At 37.4% G+C, this 25,916-nt stretch overlaps 2 protein-coding genes across 4 annotated transcripts in view; both read right to left on the bottom strand.

Moving 5' to 3' along the window:
- LOC108268951 (probable polypeptide N-acetylgalactosaminyltransferase 8) lies at positions 1 to 15,910 on the bottom strand. The gene is given in 11 exon segments (XM_047157276.2): positions 1 to 403; positions 769 to 936; positions 1,042 to 1,134; positions 2,273 to 2,410; positions 3,333 to 3,574; positions 3,577 to 3,707; positions 5,478 to 5,675; positions 10,226 to 10,412; positions 11,544 to 11,710; positions 14,789 to 15,059; positions 15,853 to 15,910. Coding segments are annotated over 11 exon segments (1,773 nt in total). The 3' UTR covers positions 1 to 283.
- The window catches only part of LOC108268952 (probable polypeptide N-acetylgalactosaminyltransferase 8), a 15,229-nt gene continuing 4,981 nt past the window's right edge, over positions 15,669 to 25,916 (bottom strand). For 2 of the 3 annotated variants that reach the window (XM_017474335.3, XM_017474336.3), the window contains exons 3-11: positions 24,946 to 25,112; positions 23,181 to 23,364; positions 22,457 to 22,654; positions 21,779 to 21,893; positions 21,499 to 21,684; positions 20,284 to 20,421; positions 20,037 to 20,132; positions 19,093 to 19,260; positions 15,669 to 18,778 (exon numbers count right to left, since the gene is read on the bottom strand). In XM_017474335.3, the coding sequence (XP_017329824.1) occupies positions 18,644 to 18,778; positions 19,093 to 19,260; positions 20,037 to 20,132; positions 20,284 to 20,421; positions 21,499 to 21,684; positions 21,779 to 21,893; positions 22,457 to 22,654; positions 23,181 to 23,364; positions 24,946 to 25,112 (1,387 nt within the window). In that variant the 3' untranslated portion in view covers positions 15,669 to 18,643. The other variant, XM_017474337.3, reaches the window with a different exon arrangement.

Raw genomic sequence — 25,916 nt, forward strand, 5'->3', positions numbered from 1 at the left:
GTTAACAGTAACTCCCCTTTGCGATGGACTGTATTACACCACCCCAGTGTGTGTTCCTTACATAGATCTTCACATTACATCCTTATATTCCATATTAATAAACAGGACATTTGCTGTTGTAAGGACATTTGATTTTTTTTTTTTTTTTAAAGAAAGAAGAATTATTCATATAAAATATCCTATGTTTAAGATTCTTGTACACTTGTAGGCATTTACGTATATATTGTACATCCCATTAGAGTTTTACATGAACATGCAAATGAAAATGAGACAGGGAAAACCATCAGGAGAGTTTGATAACATGTTGAATCTCCCATCGCTGTCCTGAGCATTTCTGAATAACAAGAGTGTGATGGTGTATTTCCAAACACTTGTTTGTCACTCGATTGCGCAGTTCACCACCCTGGAGACAACACAGAGATGATGAGCATACAGCCGGAAAAATTGCTGTTATTTCTATGCAAACACTTTTTAGATAAGAAGTTTTTTTTTCTTTTTCTTCTAATAGTCAGCCCCAACAATATGCAGCATTGTGCATGTCCTTGTCATGGGGTTGTTACTCTCAGTGGTAATTTTTTTTGGTATCTTTAATATGTATGTTTCAATATGAACCCTGGATATAGCATGTTTAACACCTCTCTAGGTAAAATATACATACTAAAGGTAAACAAGAGTGTACATAAAATTATGACTGCAGGATTTTTAGATTGCAAAAAAAAATTATACTAATTAAAAACAGCAAACCCTCTCATTAATGATTTACAGCACCTGTTTAAAATCCCAGTATATGCCCATATTCCTCATCAAGGCCTCTTTGCATGGGTATAAACCAGGGACATTCCCCGTGCCAGGATCCACCAGACACCTGTTGTCATTATATTTATGAGACTGGATCCCACCAATATAGAACTTGCTGCTTTCTTGGTAAAAGGTATGCTGTGAAAACAAACAGAGATCAGATAAGTCCTTGTACATTACTGGTGTGTGTGAAGAGTGACAGGTGTTTGGTGAATTAGTGCAGGTTTCATTACAGGTTCTTACCTGAGAACTATAATAGTGGCATGTGTAGGCTACAGGAACATGACCTGGTATAGGACCTTGATCCAAGCACAGCAGTGCATCTAAATTTTTCATCTTTAAGGTGAAAAAAATATAAGGAAGAATTGAATAAAAAAATGCATTAAGTGATGTGAAAAAATACATTCTTTTAGACTTAAAATGTCTTTCAAAAATTACTTTTTGGATCGGTGAAAATGAGCAGTTTTTGGATGCATTTCAGACACTGACGCATAACTGAAGCTTAAAATCTAGTAGTCTGACACTTCCTAAAGCAGTAAAGCACCAATCTAACTTCATTCCTTCAAGGTTGAAAAGTTTGTATTTAAACTGTAGCTTTACAAAGATTTTTTTTTTTAAATAGTGCAATGTTGAAAACAATGTTTAAGGAAATATTGATAAGAAAGCAATATTGAAATGAGTTTTGTTGTTGTTCAGATGAAGAAAAAAAAAACTAGTGGAAGAGTAAGAGTAAGTGACATACAGAAGTGACTACAAGTTGCATTTCCCATTGAGGGTGCAAAGTTAATATGCATAAACACCGTCCTGTATTTAGTATCTTTAGGTAGAAATGCTCCAAGTTGCAGATTCATTTAGGCATGTGCAATTTTGCTCATGTGAAAGTTCTCTGTGAACCCTGTTAGTGAATCAGCTTGTGTGTTTTATATGCATACTATCAAGTTGATCAAAGTATCAACCTTTTGGAAGTCAGGGTCTAAATGAATTGTTATTATTCTTATCAGTCAAGCAGTATGCACATTTTTTCAATCAACTATACATCCGCAGTTGGTCAACATCAGGGGTGTCCAGTCTTATCTGCAAAGGACCGGTGTGAGTGCAGGTTTTCATTCTAACCAAGCAGAAGCCACACCTGAGTCTACTTCAGTAGCTTTCAAGCCAAGATCAACTGATTAAACAGGTGGAATTAGATGTGGTTCCTGCTTGATTGGAATAAAAACCTGCATCCACACTGGCCCCTTGCGGATACGATTGGAAACAAAATAATTAACCTAAGACCAGAATTGGGTGCACTGAATTGTGGTTTGTGCTGCTATTAATCAAGAAGATCTTTCTACTTGGAAATATTTTTGTTAAAGCTTCTTTATATCACAACTGATTAAATTAACGTGATTTTAGAGGCTGTTTAAATTGTTAAGCTGATATGATATTATAATATTATTATAGTATTAGAAGTTTTTAGAAAGAGAAGACTTACTCCTCCGTAGCCCACAAGGTCGATCCAGCTGTCTAGTTTAGGATAAACATTCTCCAAATACCACTTGAACGGTTTACAGCCTAGTTTCTCTCTGAGTTTCTTTCTTTCTGACGTATCCCCAATATCAATGCCATGATCCTTTACAGGAAGAAAAATTCACATCACTGTATTGTTTGTAACAGACGATCTGACTTGCTAAACTCTCACTTGAAAAAGCCTACAGATTATAATGTTGGTTGATTTTAATTATATGCGATTAGACCACAGTGCTGTTGAATTCTCGGTTCTGATTGGTCAACTACAGATTAATTTTCACTAAGAGCAGTTCTGATAGTAGTTCTGGCTGAAATTGGACTCTTTATATGAATGCACTCGTTCTACAATTATTATTTAGAAATGAATACATGTAATCAAATTTTCATACGTATATTTCATACGTGTATTTCGTACGTGTATTTCATACGTGTAATCAAGCTTTTGCATACACTTTCTGTAAAGAGAGAAACGTTTATGTCTCCAGTTTCAGCGCTTTCTAACATGCCACAATAAAAATCTTCAGGACTTTGCACTTTACTTTGCTTCCTGGTAACATGACAAGATGTATTTTGTTGTTGTTGTTTTATTAACTTCAAGAGAGAAAAAAAAGAGATCCCTGTAAGAACACAAATGCTTATAGCTGCTACAACGTAAGTGAGAACAGGAACTAACATGTTTTTTTTTACTGGATATCCTGCAACACTAAATGTAACTCTAAACGAAGAAAACGTGTGATGTGTCACGTTTCTTCTATCATGTTTCATGTGTCTTAATCTTTGTACCTTGCCACGTGTTGTACGGTTCTTGTTTTGTATGTTATTAAACATTTCACTTTAGTGCTGCGTTTGCATCCGTCTCTGCCTGCAAACCTGACAGCTACCAAAATACTCTACTAATAAAATGATACTATATCTAAATAAAACAGCTAATCTGCATTATATTGTACAATAGAGTATCAGTAATAAATATCACAGCGCATTTAAGGGATTTTCAGATATCATTTGTATCCATTGTATGCACTCACTTTAAAGGGAAGATTCCAGGCTATGTTAACATGATACTTGTACTCATCCATCCAGATATCAGCCACTCGCAGGGCGTTTCTCTTCATGGCATGGCTCAGGTCGGGCATATACGGTTTGTGGGCTCTCTCTATGTGGGCGATCTTGGAGCACGGCACTACCTCGATGCTCCCACCACACGTCCATACCTGAACATGAACTTGCTTTTGCAAGTAAATTAAAGCCACATAGTAACAGCAACACTAAGCTTAATAAATCTCACCCGAATACCAAGCTCTACATTTTCTCCACCGTAAACCTCCATTCCTGCGTCCAGGCTGCCGATCTCACCCAGAAAAGCTCTGTCTGCAACCAGAATTCCCATAACGGAGGGAGACCTTACGAGGGGAAAAAAGGTTTCACACAGTTTTCACATGAGTACATCATGGCACAATGATCTTTATACTGTAACAAAGCATTGTTGCGTTCTCAATTCTGATTGGTCAAAAGATGTTGAATTCTTTTCTATAACAGCAACAAAAAAAGCACAGCTACAAACCTACTGCCTATTAATATTAATGCGCTCTTTTTGATATTATGATATTAGGATATTAGGTTATATGGTATGATATATCTATAGCAACAGCTCATTCACAAGGACATGATTGTTATTTTCTTGACAAAAGACACTCATTTACTATCTGTAAGAAAAACCTGAGTATAATTTGAGATTTATGTTGAGTTCCTTTTTCTTTTTCCGTCATACTTTAACTAAATAAAGTTTGTACCTTTTCACTTTGATGAGAAAGCAACATTTACAATATATTTACAACTCCAATACTGAAAAAGTTGGGACAGTATGGAAAATGCTAATAAAAACAAAGAGGACTGCTTTATAAATGTAATTTGACTTGTTTTAAACACAAACCATATAAAGACAAGGTATTTGATGTTTTACCTAATCACCTGCATAGTTTTTTGAAGATAAACATTTATTTTGAAATTGATACATGCAACACGTTCCAAAAAAGCTGGGACAGGGGCAATTTAGGACTAAGAGCGATGTGATAAGGTGAAAGAAGAAGATGACATGAAACAGGTGAGGCAATCATCTAATCATAGTATATAAGGAGCCTCCAAAAAAAGGGCTTTTAGAGCAAGTATGGGTCGAGGCTCGCCAATCTGCCAACAGATGCGTCAGCGAATAATCCAACCCTTTGGGAACAACATTCCCCAGACAAATCAGTAGGAGTTTGCGCATTTAACCTTCTACGGTGCACAATATAATTAAAAGATTCAAGGAACCTGGTGCTAAGGGCAAAGCTGAAAACCACTTCTGACCGCACGTGATCTCCGATCCCTCAGATGTCACTGTCTTTTTGTTTGTTTTTTTGTATCTTCCATACTGTCCCAAGTTTTGTCAGAATTGGGGTTGTATTTAGATGACTCTTTGCATTTTTAGTAATGTTTTATGTGTACAGTTAATAATGAATATATACTCAGCAATAAAAGAAACATCCCTTTTTCAGGAGAATGTATTTTAAAGATAATTTTGTAAAATTCAAATAAGCTTTACAGATCTTTATTGGAAAGGGATTAAACAATGTTTTTCATGCTTGTTCAATGAACCATGAACAATTATTGCACATGCACCTGTGGGGTAACATCTCACAGCAAGAACTGACAAATCTGGTGCAGTCCATGAGGATGAGATGCACTGTAGAACTTAGAGCAGCTGGAGGACACCAGATACTGACTGTTACTTTTAATATTGACCCCCCCCCAACCCTCCGCCCCCTTTGGTCAGGGACTCATTATTCCATTTCTGTTCGTCAAATATCTGTGAAACTTGTTCAGTTTATGTCTCAGCTGTTGAATGTTTTTGTGTTAATACAAATATTTACACGTTAGAAAATTCGCTGGAAATAAAAGCAACTGAATGTGTTTTTTTTGCTGAGTATATTTACTTTTATTTCTGATATATTTATTCATTTAGGGTTAAATATTTTCACAAAATTTTCTTCAGCAGACAGCTCCTACTTTAGCTGAAGTATTCAGTACTTTCATCACTGCAATAATTCTTATTACTAAATGTTTGTGATAAAATAAAATTGACACATCAGAAAAAATTATGTTAAGCATCTCAGTCTCAATGCTAATCAACTCACTTTCCAGGAATTGAGGCGTCATTGTGTGTATACCATTCAGGGTTGAAAGACTCGTACATACACCACAGCGACCAGTCAAAGGCATGGGCAGCAGGCATATACCGAACAACTTCAAGGTCGTAATAATTGACTTTGTCAAACACAGGGGAGACAATCACTGTTCTGTCTGCCTTGATCTGCGCTAGCAGTGGCTCTGCCCTGGCGACATTAAAGCAAAATGCAGATATGAAAACTAAACAGAACAATGACCATGTACCATTAAACCAACAATCAAAATATTATATGGATAAATTTCTGTTTGTATAAAGTTAGAACTTCATACAGTCAGGTCCATAAGTACTTAAATTTGCCTCTGTACGCTACCAAAATAGATTGTTTCAAAATGAAGCAATCAAAGTGTGATTGAAGTGTAGACTTTCAGCTTTAATTCAAGGGGCTTAACAAAAATATTGAATTAAAACTTTAGGAATTACAGCCATTTTTTTTTATTGTTTTTTTTACAGAGTCCCTCCATTTTCACAGACTCAAAAGTTATTGATGTTATGACCCAGCTAGTACTGACACTTGAGTGATCCGAAATTTGATGGTCAGGTGTGGTCTGTTTCCTCATTATTTCATGACAGATTAAGGAGATAAAAGGTCTGGAGTTGATTCCAGGCATTGAATTCACATTTGGTAGCTGTTCATGGGAACTCTCAATACAGTATGTTGTCCAAAGAGGTGTCGATGAAAGTGAAGGAGGCCATCATTAAGCTAAAAAAAAATGAAACAGACCCATCAGAGAGATATCACAAACTTTAGGAGTGGCCAAATCAACAATTTGGTACATTCTTAAAAAGAAGGAATGCACTGGTGAGCTCAGCAAAAAAGCCTGGAAGGCCACAAAAGACTGCTGAAATAGACGCATACAGAAGACTTTCATTGTTGAAGAAAAACCCCTTCACAACATGTAGCCAAGTCACAAACATTCTGGAGGAGTCTACAATCAAGAAACACCTTCATGAATGTAAAAGAGTAAGTTTACCTCAAGATGTAACACTGAAGAACAGAAAGGCCAGATTAGACTTTGCTAAAAACTAAAAACAAAAAACAAACAAACAAAAAAGCCCTCTAAAAAGCCTGACCAGTTCTGATGCAAGATTAACTTGTACCAGAAAAATTGGAAGAGAAGAGTACAAGGAAGGGCTCATGTTCCAAAGCACACCAGATCATCTGTTAAACATGGTGGAGGGAGTGTTATGGCATGGGCATGTATGGCTGCCAATGGAACTGGGTCACTGGTGTTTATTGATGATGTGACTGCTGATAGAAGTGTATAGAAGTGTATTAAGTGTATACACTATACTATATACTTTCTGCTCAGATTCAGTCAAATGCTACAAAACGTCACAGTACAGATTGATAATGACCCACATGAAAACATACAGCATAAGCAACCCAAGAGCTTCTTAAGGCAAAGAAATTAAATGTTCTTAAATGTCCAGTGACCCATTTGAGTATGCTTTTCATTTGGAGACAAAACTGAAGGCAGAAAGACCAAGAAACAAGCAGCAACTGAAGGCTGCTGCAGTAAAGGCCTGGCAAAGCATCTCAATGGAGGAAAGTTGGCATTTGGTGATGTCCATGGGTTTCAGACTTCAGGCAGTCATTAACTGCAAAGTATTTGCTTCCAAGTCTTAAAAATAATACTAATATTTATTATTATATTAGTTCGTCCAGTTACTTTTGAGCCTATGAAAATGGCTGGAAAAAATGGCTGTAACTCCAAAACAGTTAATGCAATATTTTTGTTAAACCCCTTGGATTAAAGCTGAAAGTCGACACTTCGATCACATCTTGATTGTTTCATTTAAAATCCATTGAGGTGGTGTACAGAGGCAAAATTATGAAAATTGTGTCACTGTCCAAATACTTATGGACCTGACTATACACAAGCTTTACTTGTACAACCCCATTTCCGAAACAGTTGGGATAGTATGGAAAATGAAAAAAAAATCCACAAAAAACAAATAAAAAGTGTCATTTGAAAATTCAATTCACGGTGTACTATATTGGAAACACAATATTAACACATTATTTGATGTTTTACTTTGTGAATTTAAATCTGATGACTGCAACACTCCAAAAAAAGTTAGGACAGTCGACTGTTAAGCACTGTATAACATCACCTTTTCTTTTAATAATAACTTTTGAGCCCTAAAGACACCAGTTGGTTAAGTTTAGCGAGCGGAATTCTCCCCCATTCATCCATTATGCATTTCTTCAGCTGCACAACTGTATGGGGCCTTTGTTGCCTTATTCCTTGCTTCATAATGTGCCACACAATCTCAATCAGAGACAGGTCAGGACTGCAGGCAGGCCATGCTAGCACCCACACTCTCTGTTTATGCAACCATGCGCTTGTATTCCGGCAGAATGTGGTTTGGTGTTGTCTTGCTCTGGAAAATGCAGGGATGTCCCTGGAAAAGACGACATCTGGATGGCAGCATATGTTGCTCCAAATTGTGTACATGTCTTTCTGCATTAATGAAGCCCTCACAGATGTGCAATTACCCATGCCATGGGCACCGACACACCCCCATACCATGGTAGACACTGGCTTTTGGACCTGACGCTGATAACAGCTTGGATGGTCCTTTTCCACTTTGGCCCAGAGAACATGGCGGCTGTTTTGTCCAAAAACTATTTGAAATGTTGAGTTGTTGGACCAAAAAACATGATACCACTGTACTACTGTCCATCTCAGACGAGGTGCTTCTGGACAGTGTCGATGTATGGCTTCTGCTTTGCATAGTAAAGCCTTGACTTGCATCTGTGGATGCAGCAGCGAATGGTGTTCACTTACATAGGTTTACCAAACTATTCCCGGTTTTTAAGGCAGTGATGTCTGAGGGATCAGAAATCACGTGCATTGAGAAGTGGTTTTTGGCCTTGCCCTTTATGCACTGAGATTTGACTGGATTCCTTGAATCTTTTAATTATATTGTGCACTGTAGAAGGTGAAATGCCCAAAATCCTACCGATTTATCTTTGAGGAATGTTGTTCTCAAAGTGTTGGATTATTCGCTGACACATCTTTTGGCAGATTGATGAGCCTCGACTCATCCTTGCTCTAGAAGGACGAGGAATTTTTTGGAGGCTCCTTATATACTATGATTAGACGATTGCCAAACCTGTTTCACATCACCTTCTTATTTCAACTATTAGTCCTAAATTGCCCCTGTCCCAGCTTTTTTGGAACATGTTGTGTGCATCAATTTCAAAATAAACGTTTATCGTCAAAAAAAAAACTATGCAGTTGACTAGGTAAAACATCAAATACCTTTGTCTTTATACTTTTTTTGTTTAAAGTACAAAGTCAAAATACATTTACAAATCACACCTCTTTCTTTTTATTAGCATTTTCCATACTGTCCCAACTTTTTCGGAATTGGGGTTGTACAATGGAATTCCTATGGATGCTTCAGTAGAAAACAAATGATAAATAAATACAAATAAAATAATGACAATTGCCAGGATGCTGCAGATATTATTCAGTCTTTCTTATAGTAATGTTGCATGATAAATCTTCCATCTGGACAGATTTCTTTTCATTTTCTTTTTTTAAATCCCAAATCTACTGACAGAGGAAACAGTAAAACACACAAGCAAATCCACATTTTAAAGATGGCTGTCTGAATAGTCCACATTGATGTCTGAATAGTGGCATGAAAGCGATTAAAGCTGTTTTTTTAACAGCTTGGTTAATACACTAACAATAAAAATAAAAAAAGAACAAAGAAAAAAATGTAATACAAAGCAATGCAATGACATAAAAAATGACCTCATATGGCCATGGATATTGTTTCCACTCAGGACAGCTGTGATTTCCTGCTATTGTCAAGCAACTGTTTGATGCTGTAAGCAATAGTGCTTCACCTTAGCATGTTCACTGAGAGTAGGCTAACGGTTGAGAGGCAGGAATTTGGCCAGTAGTTACTACAAGCTTTTATAATCGAACAGTTGGTGTGCGAGAAGGTGGGAATTACAGTGAGGGGTTAAAGCAATTCAAATATGCACACACATGATGCAGCATTAGACCATAAGCACATCATAATGAAACTAAAGACGAATCCCGGACATTATCTCAAATTTAGACATCCCGGCTGGATGCTTATTTAAGGTCTGAAAAAGAGGACATATCCAGGAAAAAGAGGACGTATGGTCACCCTATATCATGGAATATACCTTCCTTTAGCATAGCAAATCCTCTTAACTAACAGTTTTTGGGAGGTGAAAAAGCAAGCTAACTGTACTAGCTATGGATTCTTACCAGAAGCACAAAAGTTCTCTGCTACTTCCTTTCAAGATTTCTTTTACTTACTCATGTCTTCATACTCATTTAATGATAGGAGCCAGTAAATAGAAACTAAATGCAGGTAGGAGCTAATCTTATGGGTAAAGAACTGAGAAAATGTTGGATCGTTTGGATTTGTCGCTTTGCTGCATCACAGCTAATTTGCATACAATTGAGAAAATGTCAACTCAAATTTGCCGCTGAACTCATAGCAATATGTCATGCACATATGGTCACCTGCTGTTCTGTTGCTTGCTAGCGTGAGTGCTGGGTCAGAGCCAAAGCTCAGGATCGAACACCAGACCCTGTAGCTGTGAGGCACCAATACTACCTGCTAAATCACAGTGCCACCCAAATGTATAACTTAGCATTAGTTAATAGTTTTCTTTACTTCAGTTGATTTAACACTCACCACTGCACATTGACCTCTATATGTGCATCTAAAATGGCCACCACGTCAGCACTAGCGGCAGTCCAACCAGAGACTCGTGCATGGGCGAGGCCCATCTGCCGATCGTGTCTCACTCTCAGGATTTTCAGGTGAGGATGCTGCTTCAGTGTACTGGCAATGTAGAAATCAAAACTCCCTCTCAGGTCCTCTGTGCAAAAGTAGAATAATGATTGGGAGACTGTGACAGTAGCAAAATATTGTTACAAAATGACAGTGTGGCTGTGTATTCATTCCAAACCTGATTAATTAGTCGATGAAAACCTGCAGCCATACTGGCTCTTTGTGGAAAAGATTGGAGACCCATAGTCAAATCCATGATTTGAGGATAAACAATATTTAACATTTGCGTAACATTAGATGAACACAAAATACATCTCAATTAAGCGAATAAAAGTAACCAGTAACCCTTTTAATACTAATAAATTATGGTTGCCATAATTCCTAGACCACATGAAACAGAAATCATAAAGCATTCTTCTTTCATAATCTGTGAAAAATATGAACAGGAACATGATCCAACTTTCAGTTCATGCAGTCTAATTTGATTAAAAAAATATCATTAATTCAATTCAGGTCCAATTAAACACTGCATGTTTTGCCATCACAGAAAAATAACCAACAATGATGTGGTGTGATTAAAAAAAGTGGAGTTACTGTTACCAACCCAAAGTTGATTACTTTATTATAACAGCATGCCCCAGAGGGTTTAATTCATCTTATACCAGATCACTTTGCTAAGGACCACAATTTTCATTAAAGATCAATACTTTTTATCCACTTATTGTTATGTTTAATGTTGTGGAATGTCTCCAAAACAAGTTAGTTCCTGTTGTCACTTACAAGTTGTTCCCTTACCAACCTCTTTTTTCTTGAAGTGTATACACCAAAAAAGAAACATGCTACTTTTCATGTTACCAATAAACCGCAAAAAGTGCAAACTGTCAAAAAAACCCTGAACATCACAAAGCGGTGACATGGGGGACTCCTTCCATGAATATTACATAATTATCTCTTCAAATTTTTTTGTTAAATATCAACACAATGTCTAATCGTTTCATTATTAGCAGTAGATTATGTGGAACGTAGACTTGCAGCTGGAACTATTGCAAGAGATGCTGTTATAGAAAATTAATCAACACATTCTTACCAGTCTAAATTGAGAATTAACTGCACTGTGGATCTCCATATCATGTGTTTTAGCTCATCAATTAATCCTGATAACAGCAAATACAAACATAAACATGCCAGAAATCTAACTGGATTAATTTTTGTAACGAACCATTAGTGCTGTGATCGTCCACCAGTATGATCTCCTTGAGCAGGTCAGCAGGCGTTCTGTGGATGATGCTGTGTATGGCTCTCTTTAAGATCGACAGAGCCTCGTTCAGGTAGATCAGAACCACACTGAGTGAAGGGAGCTGCTCTGGATACACCTTCGTAGCACACCTGATTAATAAAAGTAACAGAAACATGGCTACATGAAAAAATTTACCACATGGTGATATACACAGTCACTGTAAATATGCCTGGTTTAATTTAATTTTTTACATTGAGAAAAGGTTTTTGGAATACAAAATTCCTAAATTTGTAAATGTCTATTTTCTATATTTTTGAGTTATAGTTCTGGATTTTTTAAAGAAATTCAATTTCTTTTCAAAATGTAAACGTAAGCTTAAAATTGCACTTAAAATGAATATGTAGACATCTTTGCAGCATTTTAGAAACAAATGTACTGTAGGTAGATGAGCAAATATCTGTAACAGGACAGACACATATCACTAAGCTTAAAACGTATTTGTTTACTCAAGCCTACCCTGACTAGATTCTGTTCTACTACTTCGCAGTCATAATTATCTTTTTTCTCCCTCTCTCCTTTCGCCTAGCCCCACATGAATTTATGGAGATACTAGAGATCCAGATCCTTTCTGCCTCTGGATGGAGCTCAAATCTTCTTTAATTCCAGACTGCTGGGACTACGGCTGCTCTTAACACCATACAGACTTCATATAAATCCATAATAAACTTTTTCACACTAACTGTTGTTACCCAGATGAGGATGGGTTCCCTTCTGAGTCGGGTTCCTCTCAAGGTTTCTTCCTCTTAAAACATCTTAGGGAGTTTTTCCTTGCCACCGTCGCCACTCAGTGGCTTGCTCAGTTGGGATAAATTCGCACCTTTAATATCTGTATACCATGTTGATATTTCTGTAAAGCTGCTTTGAGACAATGTCTATTGTAAAAAGCGCTATACAAATAAAATTGAATTGAATTGAATTGAACTATCTATTTAAGCATGTTCTCCCTGTGTCTGTATGGGTTTCTTCTGGGTTCACTGGTTTCCTCCCATGTCCCAAAAACATGCCAGGTGGATTGGCCAAGATAAATTGCCCTATATGTGTGTGTGTGTGTGTGTGTGTGTGTGTGTGTGTGTGTGTGTGTGTGTGTGTGTGTGTGTGTGTGTGTGTGTGTGTGTGTGTGTGTAGGGCCAGTTCTAGACATTTGGAGGCCCTAGGCAAAATTTATGTTGGAGCCCCCCCATACCCTTACTATGACATGTTCTTTCCCATTACTTTAAAATGTAAACTTAACTTGATTAAATTTAATTAAAATTTAAAAAATTTAAATTTAATTTAATTAAAAATTACTCATAAAGCCACACTGAATAAAAATTTTAAGGCAGCCAAGATTTATTTATTTTTTTTTTTTTGCAGTAATTTGTTCAGTAATTTATTTTCGGTAACTCACCCACCCACCTATTTGGGATAATGAACAGTTTTGCCTATTCTATACAGTAAAATGGAAAAAAATACAAGACATTACATTGCCAACAAATAATTACAGATGAACACTTCCTGCACACCACTTCATAGTGTTGGGTCCGAGTCCACCTTTGTCGAGTTTGAGTCGAGACCAAACTCAAGTTTGAGTAGAGACCAAGGCTTAACCAATCAAGTCCGAGACCAAAAGGGGCCGAGTCCTTAATTGCCAAGTCTGAGTCTAGTCCAGCCGAGTCCAAAAAGTAATTGAACTGAAAAAAGATTGCATGACAAGTGTGAGTTCATTCATAATTGGACTCGAGTCCAGGATCGAGTACCCCAACTCTACCACTTCAGTAAATGAACATCAGTGCCTTTATCAGTTTTTTCCTAGGTGGGTATGGACAGGATTTCCCCCTCCTATCAAACCAATATAGACTATAAATATAATCATATTATGTATTGCAGTGAAATACCTTAAATATGCACTATATACACAAATCAACTGCTAGTGGAAGTGAAAGAGACAAACTACTAAGCAGAAAGAATAGTTCATTTCTTTATAAAATTGTATGCTTACTTTTCAATAAATATAAAAACAGTATTTATGATATGAAAACTAAAATGAAGTATTATGTTAGAGCAGTGATGTAAACATCAGCGGAATTATGACGAGATACAGAGAGTTTAGGTACTTTTTTTTGAAACATTAAAAAAATACTTGTGTGTTTGCTCTTTGACAGTGAATACAGACTTCTTTATTTTTACTAGTCAGCTCCTGGCCCGCTCTTTTGAACTTAGAATAAACTGGCAAATGACTGATCGACAGAACAAGGCCCAGTTTATTTTTAGAATACATTACAATCACTCCAAAATAGATGATGATAACTCACATTCTTTCTTTGCGTGTCTTGTTTAGCCTTTCACTCAGCAGCCCCTGAAGGATGTGTTCATTTCTGCACCGTCAGAAGTCGCTGACTTAAAGTCAATCATCTGCAGAAAAGTTGCGTTTTTCTATTTTGTTCATCGTAACCTATCTGCCTATAGGTGGCACCGGCCATGGATGAACTGGAACACAGACTGCACCCTAAACCTCCTCACTCAACATTATTGCTGACCTCAGTAATGCTCTTATGTCTGAATGAACTCAAATCCCCACAGCCATGCTCCAAATTCTAGTGGAAAGCCTTCCCAGAAGAGTGGAGCTTATTACAACAACAAAGGGGGAATAAATCTGGAATGGGATGTTCAACAAGCACATATAAGTGTGATGGTCCACTTTTGGCCATATACTGTAGTGTATATACAGTTTATTAGGAATCAGGTAATGAAATGCGTTGATACCGATGGCAAAACTCTTTGCACCTGCACCTGAGCATACCCAGTGTTCACGCATCTCACATCAGCCGATGCCTGAAACAGATGGAACATGAGTGGCTCTTCCTTTCCGTCCTGTGAAACAGGATTGGATATTGTTTCTGTGACGCAGTGATTGTGAGTGTGGTTCCTGCTGTTTGATCCCTGAGGGAAATTGATGGTCTGACATTTCTTCAGTTTCCCCCTCACAACTTCACTTGACTTTTTATGTAATTAATTCCCATTTGTGTCTTGTGATTGCTAGTGTGAACAAAGGGTTAGATCCATGTGTACCACCTGCTATATCCTTCCATGTTTTAATGTTTTATTTTCCTGGGTTATTTATTTATTTATTTATTTATTTATTTATTTATTTATTATTAATTTTTTTTATGTAAAAAAGTTCAGGTCACCTGGGATCACGGGTGTCTGGTAGTGGTCGGTTAATTGGTAGCCGGTCACTCAGGTAGACATTGTATCCATATTTTTTAAAGCCCTCCTGCGCCTCACGCTGCTCGTCATGGGAAAGATTTCTACCCCATGTTCTAAACAGATTAGATTCGGGGAAAAGCAGGGAATTAGGATCTCCTGCACTTTTTTTCTTCTCTTCTCTGTTTTTTTGCATCTCTTCCAGCATCTTCTGCATTCGATTTTGTTTTTCATCGAAGGACATCAACAGGTCATCTGCAAATAATCAACTGAGGTCAACATAACAGGATAGGAATATTATTAATATTAATAAAGAAACCTAGAAAGCATGTGGAATTTTATTCAACATTAAACAAACAAAAAAAACAACAAATAATAATTTTGCATTAGCTAATATTATGGAGTTCATACTACTGCTACTACTACTACTACTACTACTACTACTACTACTACTAATAATAATAATAATAATAATAATAATAATTTGTTACCTATCTACATAGCTTCAGAGTTTGTTTTTTATTTAAATGCATGCAATATATTTCTCTAACCATGTCCTTACTGGGAGGAAATGCATTTGGATTGTTTCAGTAACAGGATCAGCATTTAATCCATTTAATGCATTAAATGGATGCTGATTTTGTTAGCTTGCTTGAGAACAAAAAAGTCTTAGCATTTAATAACATTAGCTAACATTTTTATTTACTCTCTGGTAACTCTTTATTGTACGCAACATTAGTTATGATTCCTAACAAAGCTTCTAGCACAATAAAACCAGCAGGTCCACTCTGGCTATCAGATTGTAAATGTTGGGGTTGAGTTCTTGTTTTGAAAGGCCATTGAAAAACTGCTTTCCAAAAAGAACATTGCTGCCTATCTGCATTTGCTAAAGATCACATGGACAAGCCAGAAGCCTGTTGGAAAAATGTTTTGTGGACGGATGAGACCAAAATAGAACTTTTTGGGTTTAACAAGAAGCATTATACTTGGAGAAAGGAAAACACTGCATTCCAGCATAAGAAACTTATCACATCTGTGAAACCACCACCATGGTGGTGGTATAATGGTTTGTGTCTGATTTGCTGCATCTGGACCAGGACAACCATCGTTGATGACAGCGAGACGTCTACAAATATGTTTAATAATCATATATTTGGTTTATCAAAATTGTACAATAGGAAATACTAGATACATTTGACTTTCAAGATGTTTTGGCTTGCTGTCATTTTTTGGAGTATAAGACCCTTTTTCGGACTCAAATTTCTTTTATAATGCTATTTACTTACTTACTTACTTACTTACTTATTTACTCTGTGATGATCTGAAATAATTTAACCAATTATAAAATGTTTAGTTTTTCCCTTTAGATGGTCCCTTGTGTAGGTGTTTAAGAGTTTATTGAAATTGGTTGACTGCTTAACACTGAATTTAAGGATTTGGCCTATATATGCTGCATATATTAATAGGAAAACAGACCTCAGTTTTTGAGTTTGGATTTTAAATTGTCTAATGTTAACCAGCATTATGAATTAACCAACACTGTTACAGGATCTGCTTGGCAAAATGAGAGTGATAAGTAATTGTTATAAGACTAGAAATGTGTACTGTAACACGAAGAGACAACTGTGGGATTTTAGCGGATATGTCTTCCTTCTAGTCTTATAGGGAAACGTTTCCATTGTGAAGGTGAATCCTCCTGGAATCTCAGGTGAAGCTCCAGGGTCAGGGATCTCTGGAAAACTTAATCCTCCTGGAACTGCAGGTGGCACTGTGGGATCAGATTTACTACAACACATTTGCCCAGTGTATATACTGTCGTGACACCATTTTTGTAATTTTGCCTCTGTACACCACCACAATGAATTTGAAATGAAGCAGTCAAGATGTGACTGAAGTGTAATTCACGGGGTTTAACAAAAATATTGCATTAACTGTTTAGGAATTATAGCCATTTTTTACAGACCATGCTCAATTGGGTTGAGGTTAGTTAACTGATTCAGGGATTAACGAACATCCTATTTCTTTGCCTTTGGAAGGTGTTGGGTTGCTTTTCCGGTATGTTTTGGATCATTATCCATCTGTACTGTGAAGTGCTATCAGTTTTGCAGCATTTGACTGAATCTGAGCAGAAATTATAGCTCTATACACTTCAGAATTCATCCTGCTACTTTTATCAGCAGTCACATCTTCAATAAACACCAGTGACTCAGTTCCATTAACAGCCATATATGCCCATGCCATAACACCTCCTCTACCATATTCCTTTCATTCTCTGTTCTCTTCACTTCCCATAATTCTGGCACAAGTTGATCTTGGTTTCATCTGTTCAAAGACTCTTGTTCCAGAGCTGGTCAGGCTTTTTTTAAGGCATTTTTTAGTCTAATCTGGCCTTTCTGTTCTTGAGTGTTATCGGTGGTTTGCGTCTTGAGGTAAACTGTCTGTATTTACATTCATTTAATTGTAAACTTTGGCAATGATAAGCCTACGTTCTCAAGAGTGTTCTTGACTTGGCTAGATGTAGTGAAATGTTTTTCTTCAACAAGGAAAGAATTCTGTGGTCATCCATGTTAGTTGTCTTCCATGATCTTCCAGGCCTTTTAGTGTTGCTGAGCTCAACAGCGCATTCCTTCTTTTGAAGAATGCAATTGTTGATTTGGCCACTCCTAAAGTTTCTGCTATCTCTCCGATAGGTCTGGGGGATTTTCCAGCTTAATGATGGCCTCCTTCACTTTCATTGACACCTCTTTGGACTGCACATTGAGAGTTCTCATGAACAGCTAGCAAATGCAAATTTAATGCTTGGAAACATTTTATCTCCTTATTTTGTCATGAAATAACAAGGAAAGAGACCACACCTGGCCATGAAACTGCTTATCAGTCAACTGTCAGACACAGCACTAGCTGGGTCATAACACCAATTACTTTTGAGCCTGTGAAAATAGAGGTACTATGTAAATAATGGCTGTAATTCCTAAATGCTTAATGCAATATTTTTCTTAAACCCATTGAATTAAAGCTGAAAGTCTACACTTCAGTTACATCTTGATTGCTTAATTTCAAATCCATTGTGGTTGTGTACAAAGGCAAATGTACAAAAATTGTGTTACTGTCCAAATACATGTGGATCCGACTGAAATTCAAATATTCAAACAACTTAATGCAGGAAAAGGATTTTTTAAATAAATGCAAAAATGATGACAACTGTAAACAAAAAAATTGAACAAAATCTGGTAACGGTATTATGTTCATGTCCAAAACAGCCATGTATTCATGTTTACATGGAGGTTCCGCATGAACATCCCATTCGTGTCGTATTAATTTTTTGACGTCACAATTTTCTGACTGCTCCAAGTTCACCAGCTGTGATGCCTTGTCCATGTTTCTCAGTAAAGGTTAGCCCTTGAAAGTTCCATTTTTGGTTGATGCTACGTGTATTACAGTGTAGTTTTAGGTGTACAGAGTCTTAGTAAATTAACAACAAAACTGAGGAAAGTGTTGATATTTCTGACTTGTTTCCACAGTCACTCTGTGTTTACATCTTCTGTTAAAAAAAAAGATAGAAAGAAAAAGAAAAAAGACTTAACACCTATATGGGATCTAGCTAAATCATTAATCCCAGTCAGTCAGCTAGTTTGTTAGACATATGCATCTTCCAGTTGCCTAGCAGCAATTGTCCTTCCAGTTTGAAAATTCCATCTGAACGTGCCCTTGCTTCACATCTGGAAGTCAACCATTGCTCCATTACTTGAGAGTTCAATGAGAAGTCTCAATGATGGCCAACATTCCATAAGTTTTATTTCCTCTGTTGTCATTTGATCAATATGGCTGTCATGAGGCAGTTAAAACTCTTTAATGACGTGTTGTATTCTCCACTTTTGCCCACTGCAGGCCTGAAGGACAAGTTGGTAAAATGAATCCTCTCCTTGGGCAATCTCAAGACATTTGCGTGTGTCTTTGTTTTTTATTGCATGTCCCTGTTGGTAAAGAAAGATACAGCATTATACAATAGTTCTAGAGTTTTGTTACTTAACTTATTCCTGACTTGACAATATTCCACAATGGGGTGGTGTGACACAGCCTGGTTAATTTATAACATTTTAAATGTGTTTTAAACACTTAAACATGTTGAAGTTAATCAGAAAATTGACCATTATCGCAATACTAAGTGACCTCGCCAAAGTGCTGACAATGGAGACTCCTTCAATAAATATTAAATAAATGTCTTCAATGTATTAATTGACATTTAGCAGTGCTGTGCAAAGCCAATTACTAATTTAAGAGTAATTACCTGTTTGAAGTCCCAGTGCATATGGAATCCTTTCTCCTTGGCTATTTTACAGTCATGCAGTGTTGGTGTGTTTCCCTCGCCAGGATCCACCAGGCAGCGATTATTATTGTACGTGTGAGATTTGATGCCTCCGATGTAGAGTTCCCCATTACTCTTATAGTAACAGTGCTATATGCACAAGAAATGTGTTAGTAGATGATCACTTACCATGAATAGTGATAGTCCTGTATTAGACTACTAGACTGTATTAGATCCTTCTTTATAGGGTTCTGGGCCAGGACACACCAAGCCGACTCTCACTCATAGTTTTCACAATCTTTCATTTTGGCTCTGGTCTGTTCCTGTCAGCTGCAGTTGAAACGGTACAAGCGGATAGCATGAGAAGGAATTCTCTGATTGGCTGTTAAGCTGAGCTAATCAGTTCAGAAACTAAAGTGAGCAAAGCAACAAAATTATGCACTGAAGAGTATTGTAAAGTAGTGCACTTGTACTGGAAGACTTGTATATATAGACTGCTGAGATGGAAGATCCAAACAAGAATATCTAATCCATGCACACACACAGCCCATCCAACTAACTGACAAACTCAGTCAATATTGTGTTCTGCTGGACATGAATCACTAAAGGCAACGTCAGTGTCCGACTCAACAGAACATCCACTTTTTGGAAGTTACATTCGTCCATGTGCACATCCTATAGACACTGTACAATATGACATTGCTGGGTGGAGCATATTTTTATTCAGAGAGCTTAGTTTTCTTCCTTTTGTTGACGCACAGGCTACCATTTCTTCGCCTTTGTTTTTTCAAATGCAACTTTCCACAGAAGACGTGATGCCATCATTAGCTGCCGTTGGATGGCACTAGTTAAAAGTTTAAAGTTGGCTTGGTGTGTCACAGCCTTTAAAGGTTTTCAAAGTAGTGACAGTGTGCGAAATCACACACCTGAGGGCTTTGGAAATGACACTGATAGAGGACAGGGACACTGCCCGGAACAGGACCCTGATCAATGCAGTTATTCTCTAAGAGGCCACTCTGTATCTGTTAAAGACAAGAAAAGCAAACCATAAAAGATCAGTGACTTTTTTTAAGATAAAATAAAATAAAAGTATTGTGTATTTAATTTCTTGTGTATTACTTATATTTTCTCGATTATAAAAAGCAATGGAAAAGGGAACTAAATGTTGTTTACTGTGCCGTAGCCAAGTAGATCATCCCAGGTGTCTAACTCAGGATACACGTTCTTCAGATACCAGCTAAAGGGCTTACATTTAAGTTGTTTTCTCAGCTTCTTTCTTTCAGTCACGTTCCCAATATCAATTCCATGATCCTGAATGGGAAGAGTTTGAAGGAGATTTGATTAACCAGTTTTATATTTCACTCTAACGCTTCACTTTATATTCATCTTAGTTTATTTATATCATTCAACACTGAATTGTGTACTGGGTAGTGCTGGGTAGGACAAGAGCCAAACTCTAACAAAATCAGAACTACTCTAAAAGCAAAATGGAAAAGTTTGAGGTGTGACATCCATCCATCCATCCATCCATCTTCTACCGCTTACTCCTTTTCAGGGTCTCGGGGAACCTGGAGCCTATCCCAGGGAGCATGGGGCACAAGGCAGGGTACACCCTGGACAGGGTGCCAGTGAGGTGTGACATCATACAATTTAATTTATACAACATGAATTTTTGGGAAAAAATAAAAAACAATAGTAAGTGAAGATCTGCAGATGTACATGGAAAAAAGGGAAGACAATACAAGAACGATTTCAGTGCAATATTTCCACAGTGAGGTATACTTCTTCTATTGCTTTTTTCTATTTGATTGTTTCTAGTGCAGTGAACTACCATTTACTTCATTTTTCATTCTGGTTTCCTGTGAATTCTATATTAGTTCTGGTGCAACCAGTTTCCAACAGAAGTCAAATAACTGGTTGGAGTTGACCAGCCAAGCTTGGATTCTTGTTTCTTCATATACACACACATACACACACACACACACACACACACACACACACACACACAATATTTATTTATTTATTTGTTTGTTTGTTTGTTTGTTTGTTTGTTTGTAATTCTTGTTCCTACATTGACTTCTGATCATGGATTATCCTTGTGTGATGTTGCCGACCTGTCTTCTAACCCCAGCGTTGCAATTTTTGGCAATGATTTTCAGATTTACCCTAATAAAGCAAAAGCGGAGTTTAACACCAAAAGTCTAGGCAGAGAAGCAGCCAGTCGTAACTAACACACAGTCCAAATTCGCACTTGAGAAATGCATTCAGTCAACTCAATACACATGCTTTTCTTCAGCAACCTAATTCTGAGCAGATCCTCAACAGTGTAGATGCTAAAACCATGTTTATATCATGTCTAAAGAACAATCAAAGCTTACTACAACCAACCTTCAGAGGGAGATTCCAGCTTACATAAACATTTCTCTTATATTCATCCATCCAGATTTCAGCCACCCTTAGCGCATTTCTTCTCATGGGCTCGGCTAGATCTGGTGCGTAGGGCTTGTGTGCTCTCTCTATATGAGCGATCTTTGAGCACGGGATGATTTCAATGCTTCCTCCACAAAGCCAAACCTAGTTAAAAAAAAACAACCAAAAAAACCCCCACCATATTTTAAGTACTCTTCAAACGCTACAGTAGCAAGCACACATAACAGTAACAGCTTACTCGTATTCCGAGCTCGACGTTCTCGCCTCCATAAATTTCCATTCCTTTGTCCAAACCTCCAATTTCTCCCAAGAATTTTCGATCAGCCACGAGGATTCCCATGACGGAAGGGCTCCTGTCGATAATCACAGTACCATTAGGAAACATGCATACACAACTTTTATACAGTGATGTTCAAGGCCTATACTATAGCACTGATGAATTCTAAATGTCTGATTTGTCAGAAGGTGTTTATTAATTTTCTATAACTGTAGATTGAACAGTATTGCCAGCTGTAAGGAGAACCACACGTTTATATCAAAGTGAGAACAGGAAGTAACTTGTTTCGTGGAACATTAAATGTAAATTGAAATGGATAAAAAGTACAATCTGTCATTCTTCAGTGAATAAACTATTGTAATCATTGGCAAATTGCTGTGGTGTAAGAGGAATAAACCACATTAGACGTGCTGCTATAGGAAAAATAATACTCTCCCACTTGTTCATCATGCCACCCCCACTCATTCATTATTTTCCAATTACAGCATGCACACAAGTGTTTTAGTACTTACTTCCTGCATATTTGAATGAAGTGCTCTCCATTGCATTTTGGAAATACATAGCATATAAATAAATGCAGCCTTGTACAGAGTAAATAGATTTTATTTTATCGTAAAAGATTAAATAAGTATCACTCACTTCCCAGGTTTGGACGGGTCTTCAAGTTGATACCAATCTGGCCTGAAGGACTCGTACATGCACCACAGCTGCCAGTCGAAGGCATGGGCATTTGCAAAGTACGGATTCACTTCAAGTGTGTCGTACTCCACCCGATCAAACACCGGAGACAGCAACACCGTCCTGTCCGCTTTTATTCTGGCCAGCAGCGGTTCTGCCCTAAAACCAAAGGAAACTTAAATGAATCAAGACACTTAAACAGTAGTGTGTACCAAATAATATTTCACTCTGTATGTTTATTATGTACAAAGGTTAAATTATGGCCTGAGATCTGATACTAAAGACTTAATGCAAATGTAAATCCTACCATAGAATAAAAGGTGATAATAATGAGGTCATGCAGTTTTACACTGCTTCATAGAGAGAAATGCTTTCATATGAAACTGTGAATAAAAAATTTATTTCAGTAAATAAAATATATAATCGCTGATAAATTGCTGTGGTATAAGAGGACAAGCACTTCAGGGCATGCTGTTATCGGAAAATAATCATCTTCAGGGTGGTAACAGTGACTCCGCCTCACATTGAGCCACATCACACCAACCAGATGTTGTTTTTTTTGTGTTTTTTTTCAATCAAACCCCCAAGTATTTTATTCCTTAGATCCTGCCTATGTGAACTAAGAATTCCATGGCACTTGTGTAAAGTGTACGAACATGGTTATACATGTAAGAGTTATTTATACCATTGCTTATGCACCTCAATGTGGGCATCCAAAATGGCCACCACATCGCCGACAGCTGCTTTCCATCCTGAAATACGAGCTTGTGTCAGCCCCAGTTTCTTTCTGTGGGTCACTTTCTTAAGTAATCCCGGCCTCTGTTGATGAACTTGGTCAATAAATTCATGAAGTTTTTCCTTCAGATCATCTACAATGAATAAAAACAGACTGTGTTCAGTTAAGATCATCTTCTCAGTTTGCCTTTCAAAATGTAAACATTACAGACCCATGGGTCTGGCTACGCTTGCAGGATCACTGTTCATACTAATACACTTTCAATGGAAAAACATTTGAGTTTTAAAAATATACGTCCCCATGTAAATATAAATAAATAAAAGTACCTGTTATTTACAGTATCTACAAAACATGTTCATTTATACCTTAAATACCTTACAGAAAATGACACTAAATACGTTATTTTTATCAGCAAGTTCAAAAGTTTGCAACCCCCCTACACATGGTCCAATTCATTTATTAAACTTTAGACACTTTAGTAAGGTTTCCAGTAACTCAAATTATACCACTTTCATTTCGTCTTATTTAAGGTATTTAAGGTTCTCAAAACGTCAAGTATACTCAGCAAAAACAAAAAAAAGAAACATCCTCTCACGTTCAACTGCTTTTATTTCAAGGAAATTTCTTAATGTGTAAATATTTGTATTAACATGAAAAAGATTCAGCAACTGAGACATAAACTGAACAAGTTTCGCAGACATTTGATGAACAGAAATGGAATAATGAGTCCCTGAACAAAGGGGGGGGGGGGGGGGGGGGGTTCAATATTAAAAGTAACAGTCAGTATCTGGTGGACTCCAGCTGCTTTAAGTACTACAGTGCATCTCATCCTCATGGACTGCACCAGATTTGTCAGTTCTTGCTGTGAGATGTTACTCCACTCTTCCACCAAGGTATTTGTCAGTTCTCCATTATGTCTGGGGGACACACATGGTTACATGTAATTTTCCACTTCAAGGACGATCAGCTGTCCTTCCTGTCTCCCTGTAGCACTGTCTCAGGCGTCTTACATTACAGACGTTGCAGTTTATTACTCTGGCCACATCTGCAGTCCTCATGCCTCCCTGCAGCAGGTCTATGGCATGTTCACGCAGGTGAGCAGGAACCCTAGGCATCTTTCTTCTAGTGTTTTTCAGAGTCAGTAAAAAGGTCTCTTTAGTGTCCTCAGTTATTGTAACTGTGACCTTAATTATCTACCGCCTGTACACTGTTTGCGTCTAAAGGACTGTCCCACAGGTGCAGTAATTGTTTATGGTTCGTTGACCAAGCATGATAAAAATTGTTTAAACCCTTTTCAATAAAGATCTCTAAAGCTTATTTGGATTTTACAAAATTATCTTTAAAATACAGTCTCCTGAAAAAGGGACATTTCTTCTTTTTTTTTGTGCTGAGTACAGTAAGCAGTCGTGTTAAGATTTAGGAGAAATTAGCAAAGCAGCTACAGCAATGCCTGAAACAGGGGATATTAACTACACAGAGCTGAAGAAGGGTATAAAAACAAGAAAATCTTTTTCTTCAATACAAACTCTTATTAATAAATGTAAGAAACAGACACAAAAACATGACCAAAGAGTGCAAACTGAAACGAACTGCAGGAGACCTGAAAGTATCCTTAAAGTTAAAATGATTCTTGTGATAATAAAGGAACACTTGAAAAACCTCACATGCATTAAACGTTCATAAAAACATTTTGCACACCACTGTAGTTACGAACCATTAGTGCTGTGATCATCCACCAGTATGATCTCCTTGAGCAGGTGAGCAGGCGTTCTGTCAACGATGCTGTGTATGGCTCTCTTTAAGATCGACAGAGCCTCGTTCAGGTAGATCAGAACCACACTGAGTGACGGGAGCTGCTCCGGATACACCTTCGTAGCACACCTATCAGGAATGTGATTATCAGCAGGGGTCTACTACAGAGTTTTTAATTAATTCTATCAGCATTTAAGTAGGAGTTAAAATCTGACTCCTTATCACGTCAATCATACTGCCACTTTTCCAGCATATCCTTCATTCATTCATTTTCAGTTCCTGAAATTCCTGCTCAGGGTCATGGTAGATCCAGTGCCTAACCTCGGAACACAGGGCATGAGGTGGGAATAACTTCTGGATGGGAAATCACACATAATACATACACACAAACAAACTTTAGAGGTGCAATTTAGAGTCACCAGTTCACCTACTGGAATGCTTTGGGGATGGGGAGGAAACAGAGGGTTGCAGAGGAAACTCTCACAAACACGGAGAGAACATGTGAAACTCTACAGACAGTAACCCGAGCTCAGAATCAAACACAGGACCCTGGTCCTGAGCGGCGACAACACTACACACTGTACCACCGATCCACCATAAGCTTAATTCGGATCAGTGCATTATTTCAGACTATAATAAATCGCCCTGAGATGCAAATGTGTCGTTGAGCGTGTGTGAGAATGGTTCCGTCATTCAAGGTGAATTCTCCCATCTTGCACCCAGTGTTTGCCGGGGTAAACGGAGATTCCACCACAACCCTGAATAGGATAAAAAGTTTACTGAAAATAAATGAATGAAATACATGTTTCAATTTTGTCCTCTGGCTTCGGCATGCGGGCCATTTTCATGTAAATTAGATTTCAGGGTAAATTCAATGCATATAACATGCACCACATTTTTGGACAGCTATGTGGGTGTACACAGAGACACACA

Source organism: Ictalurus punctatus, chromosome 8, assembly GCF_001660625.3.
Source record: "Ictalurus punctatus breed USDA103 chromosome 8, Coco_2.0, whole genome shotgun sequence".
Classification (NCBI taxonomy): domain Eukaryota; kingdom Metazoa; phylum Chordata; class Actinopteri; order Siluriformes; family Ictaluridae; genus Ictalurus; species Ictalurus punctatus.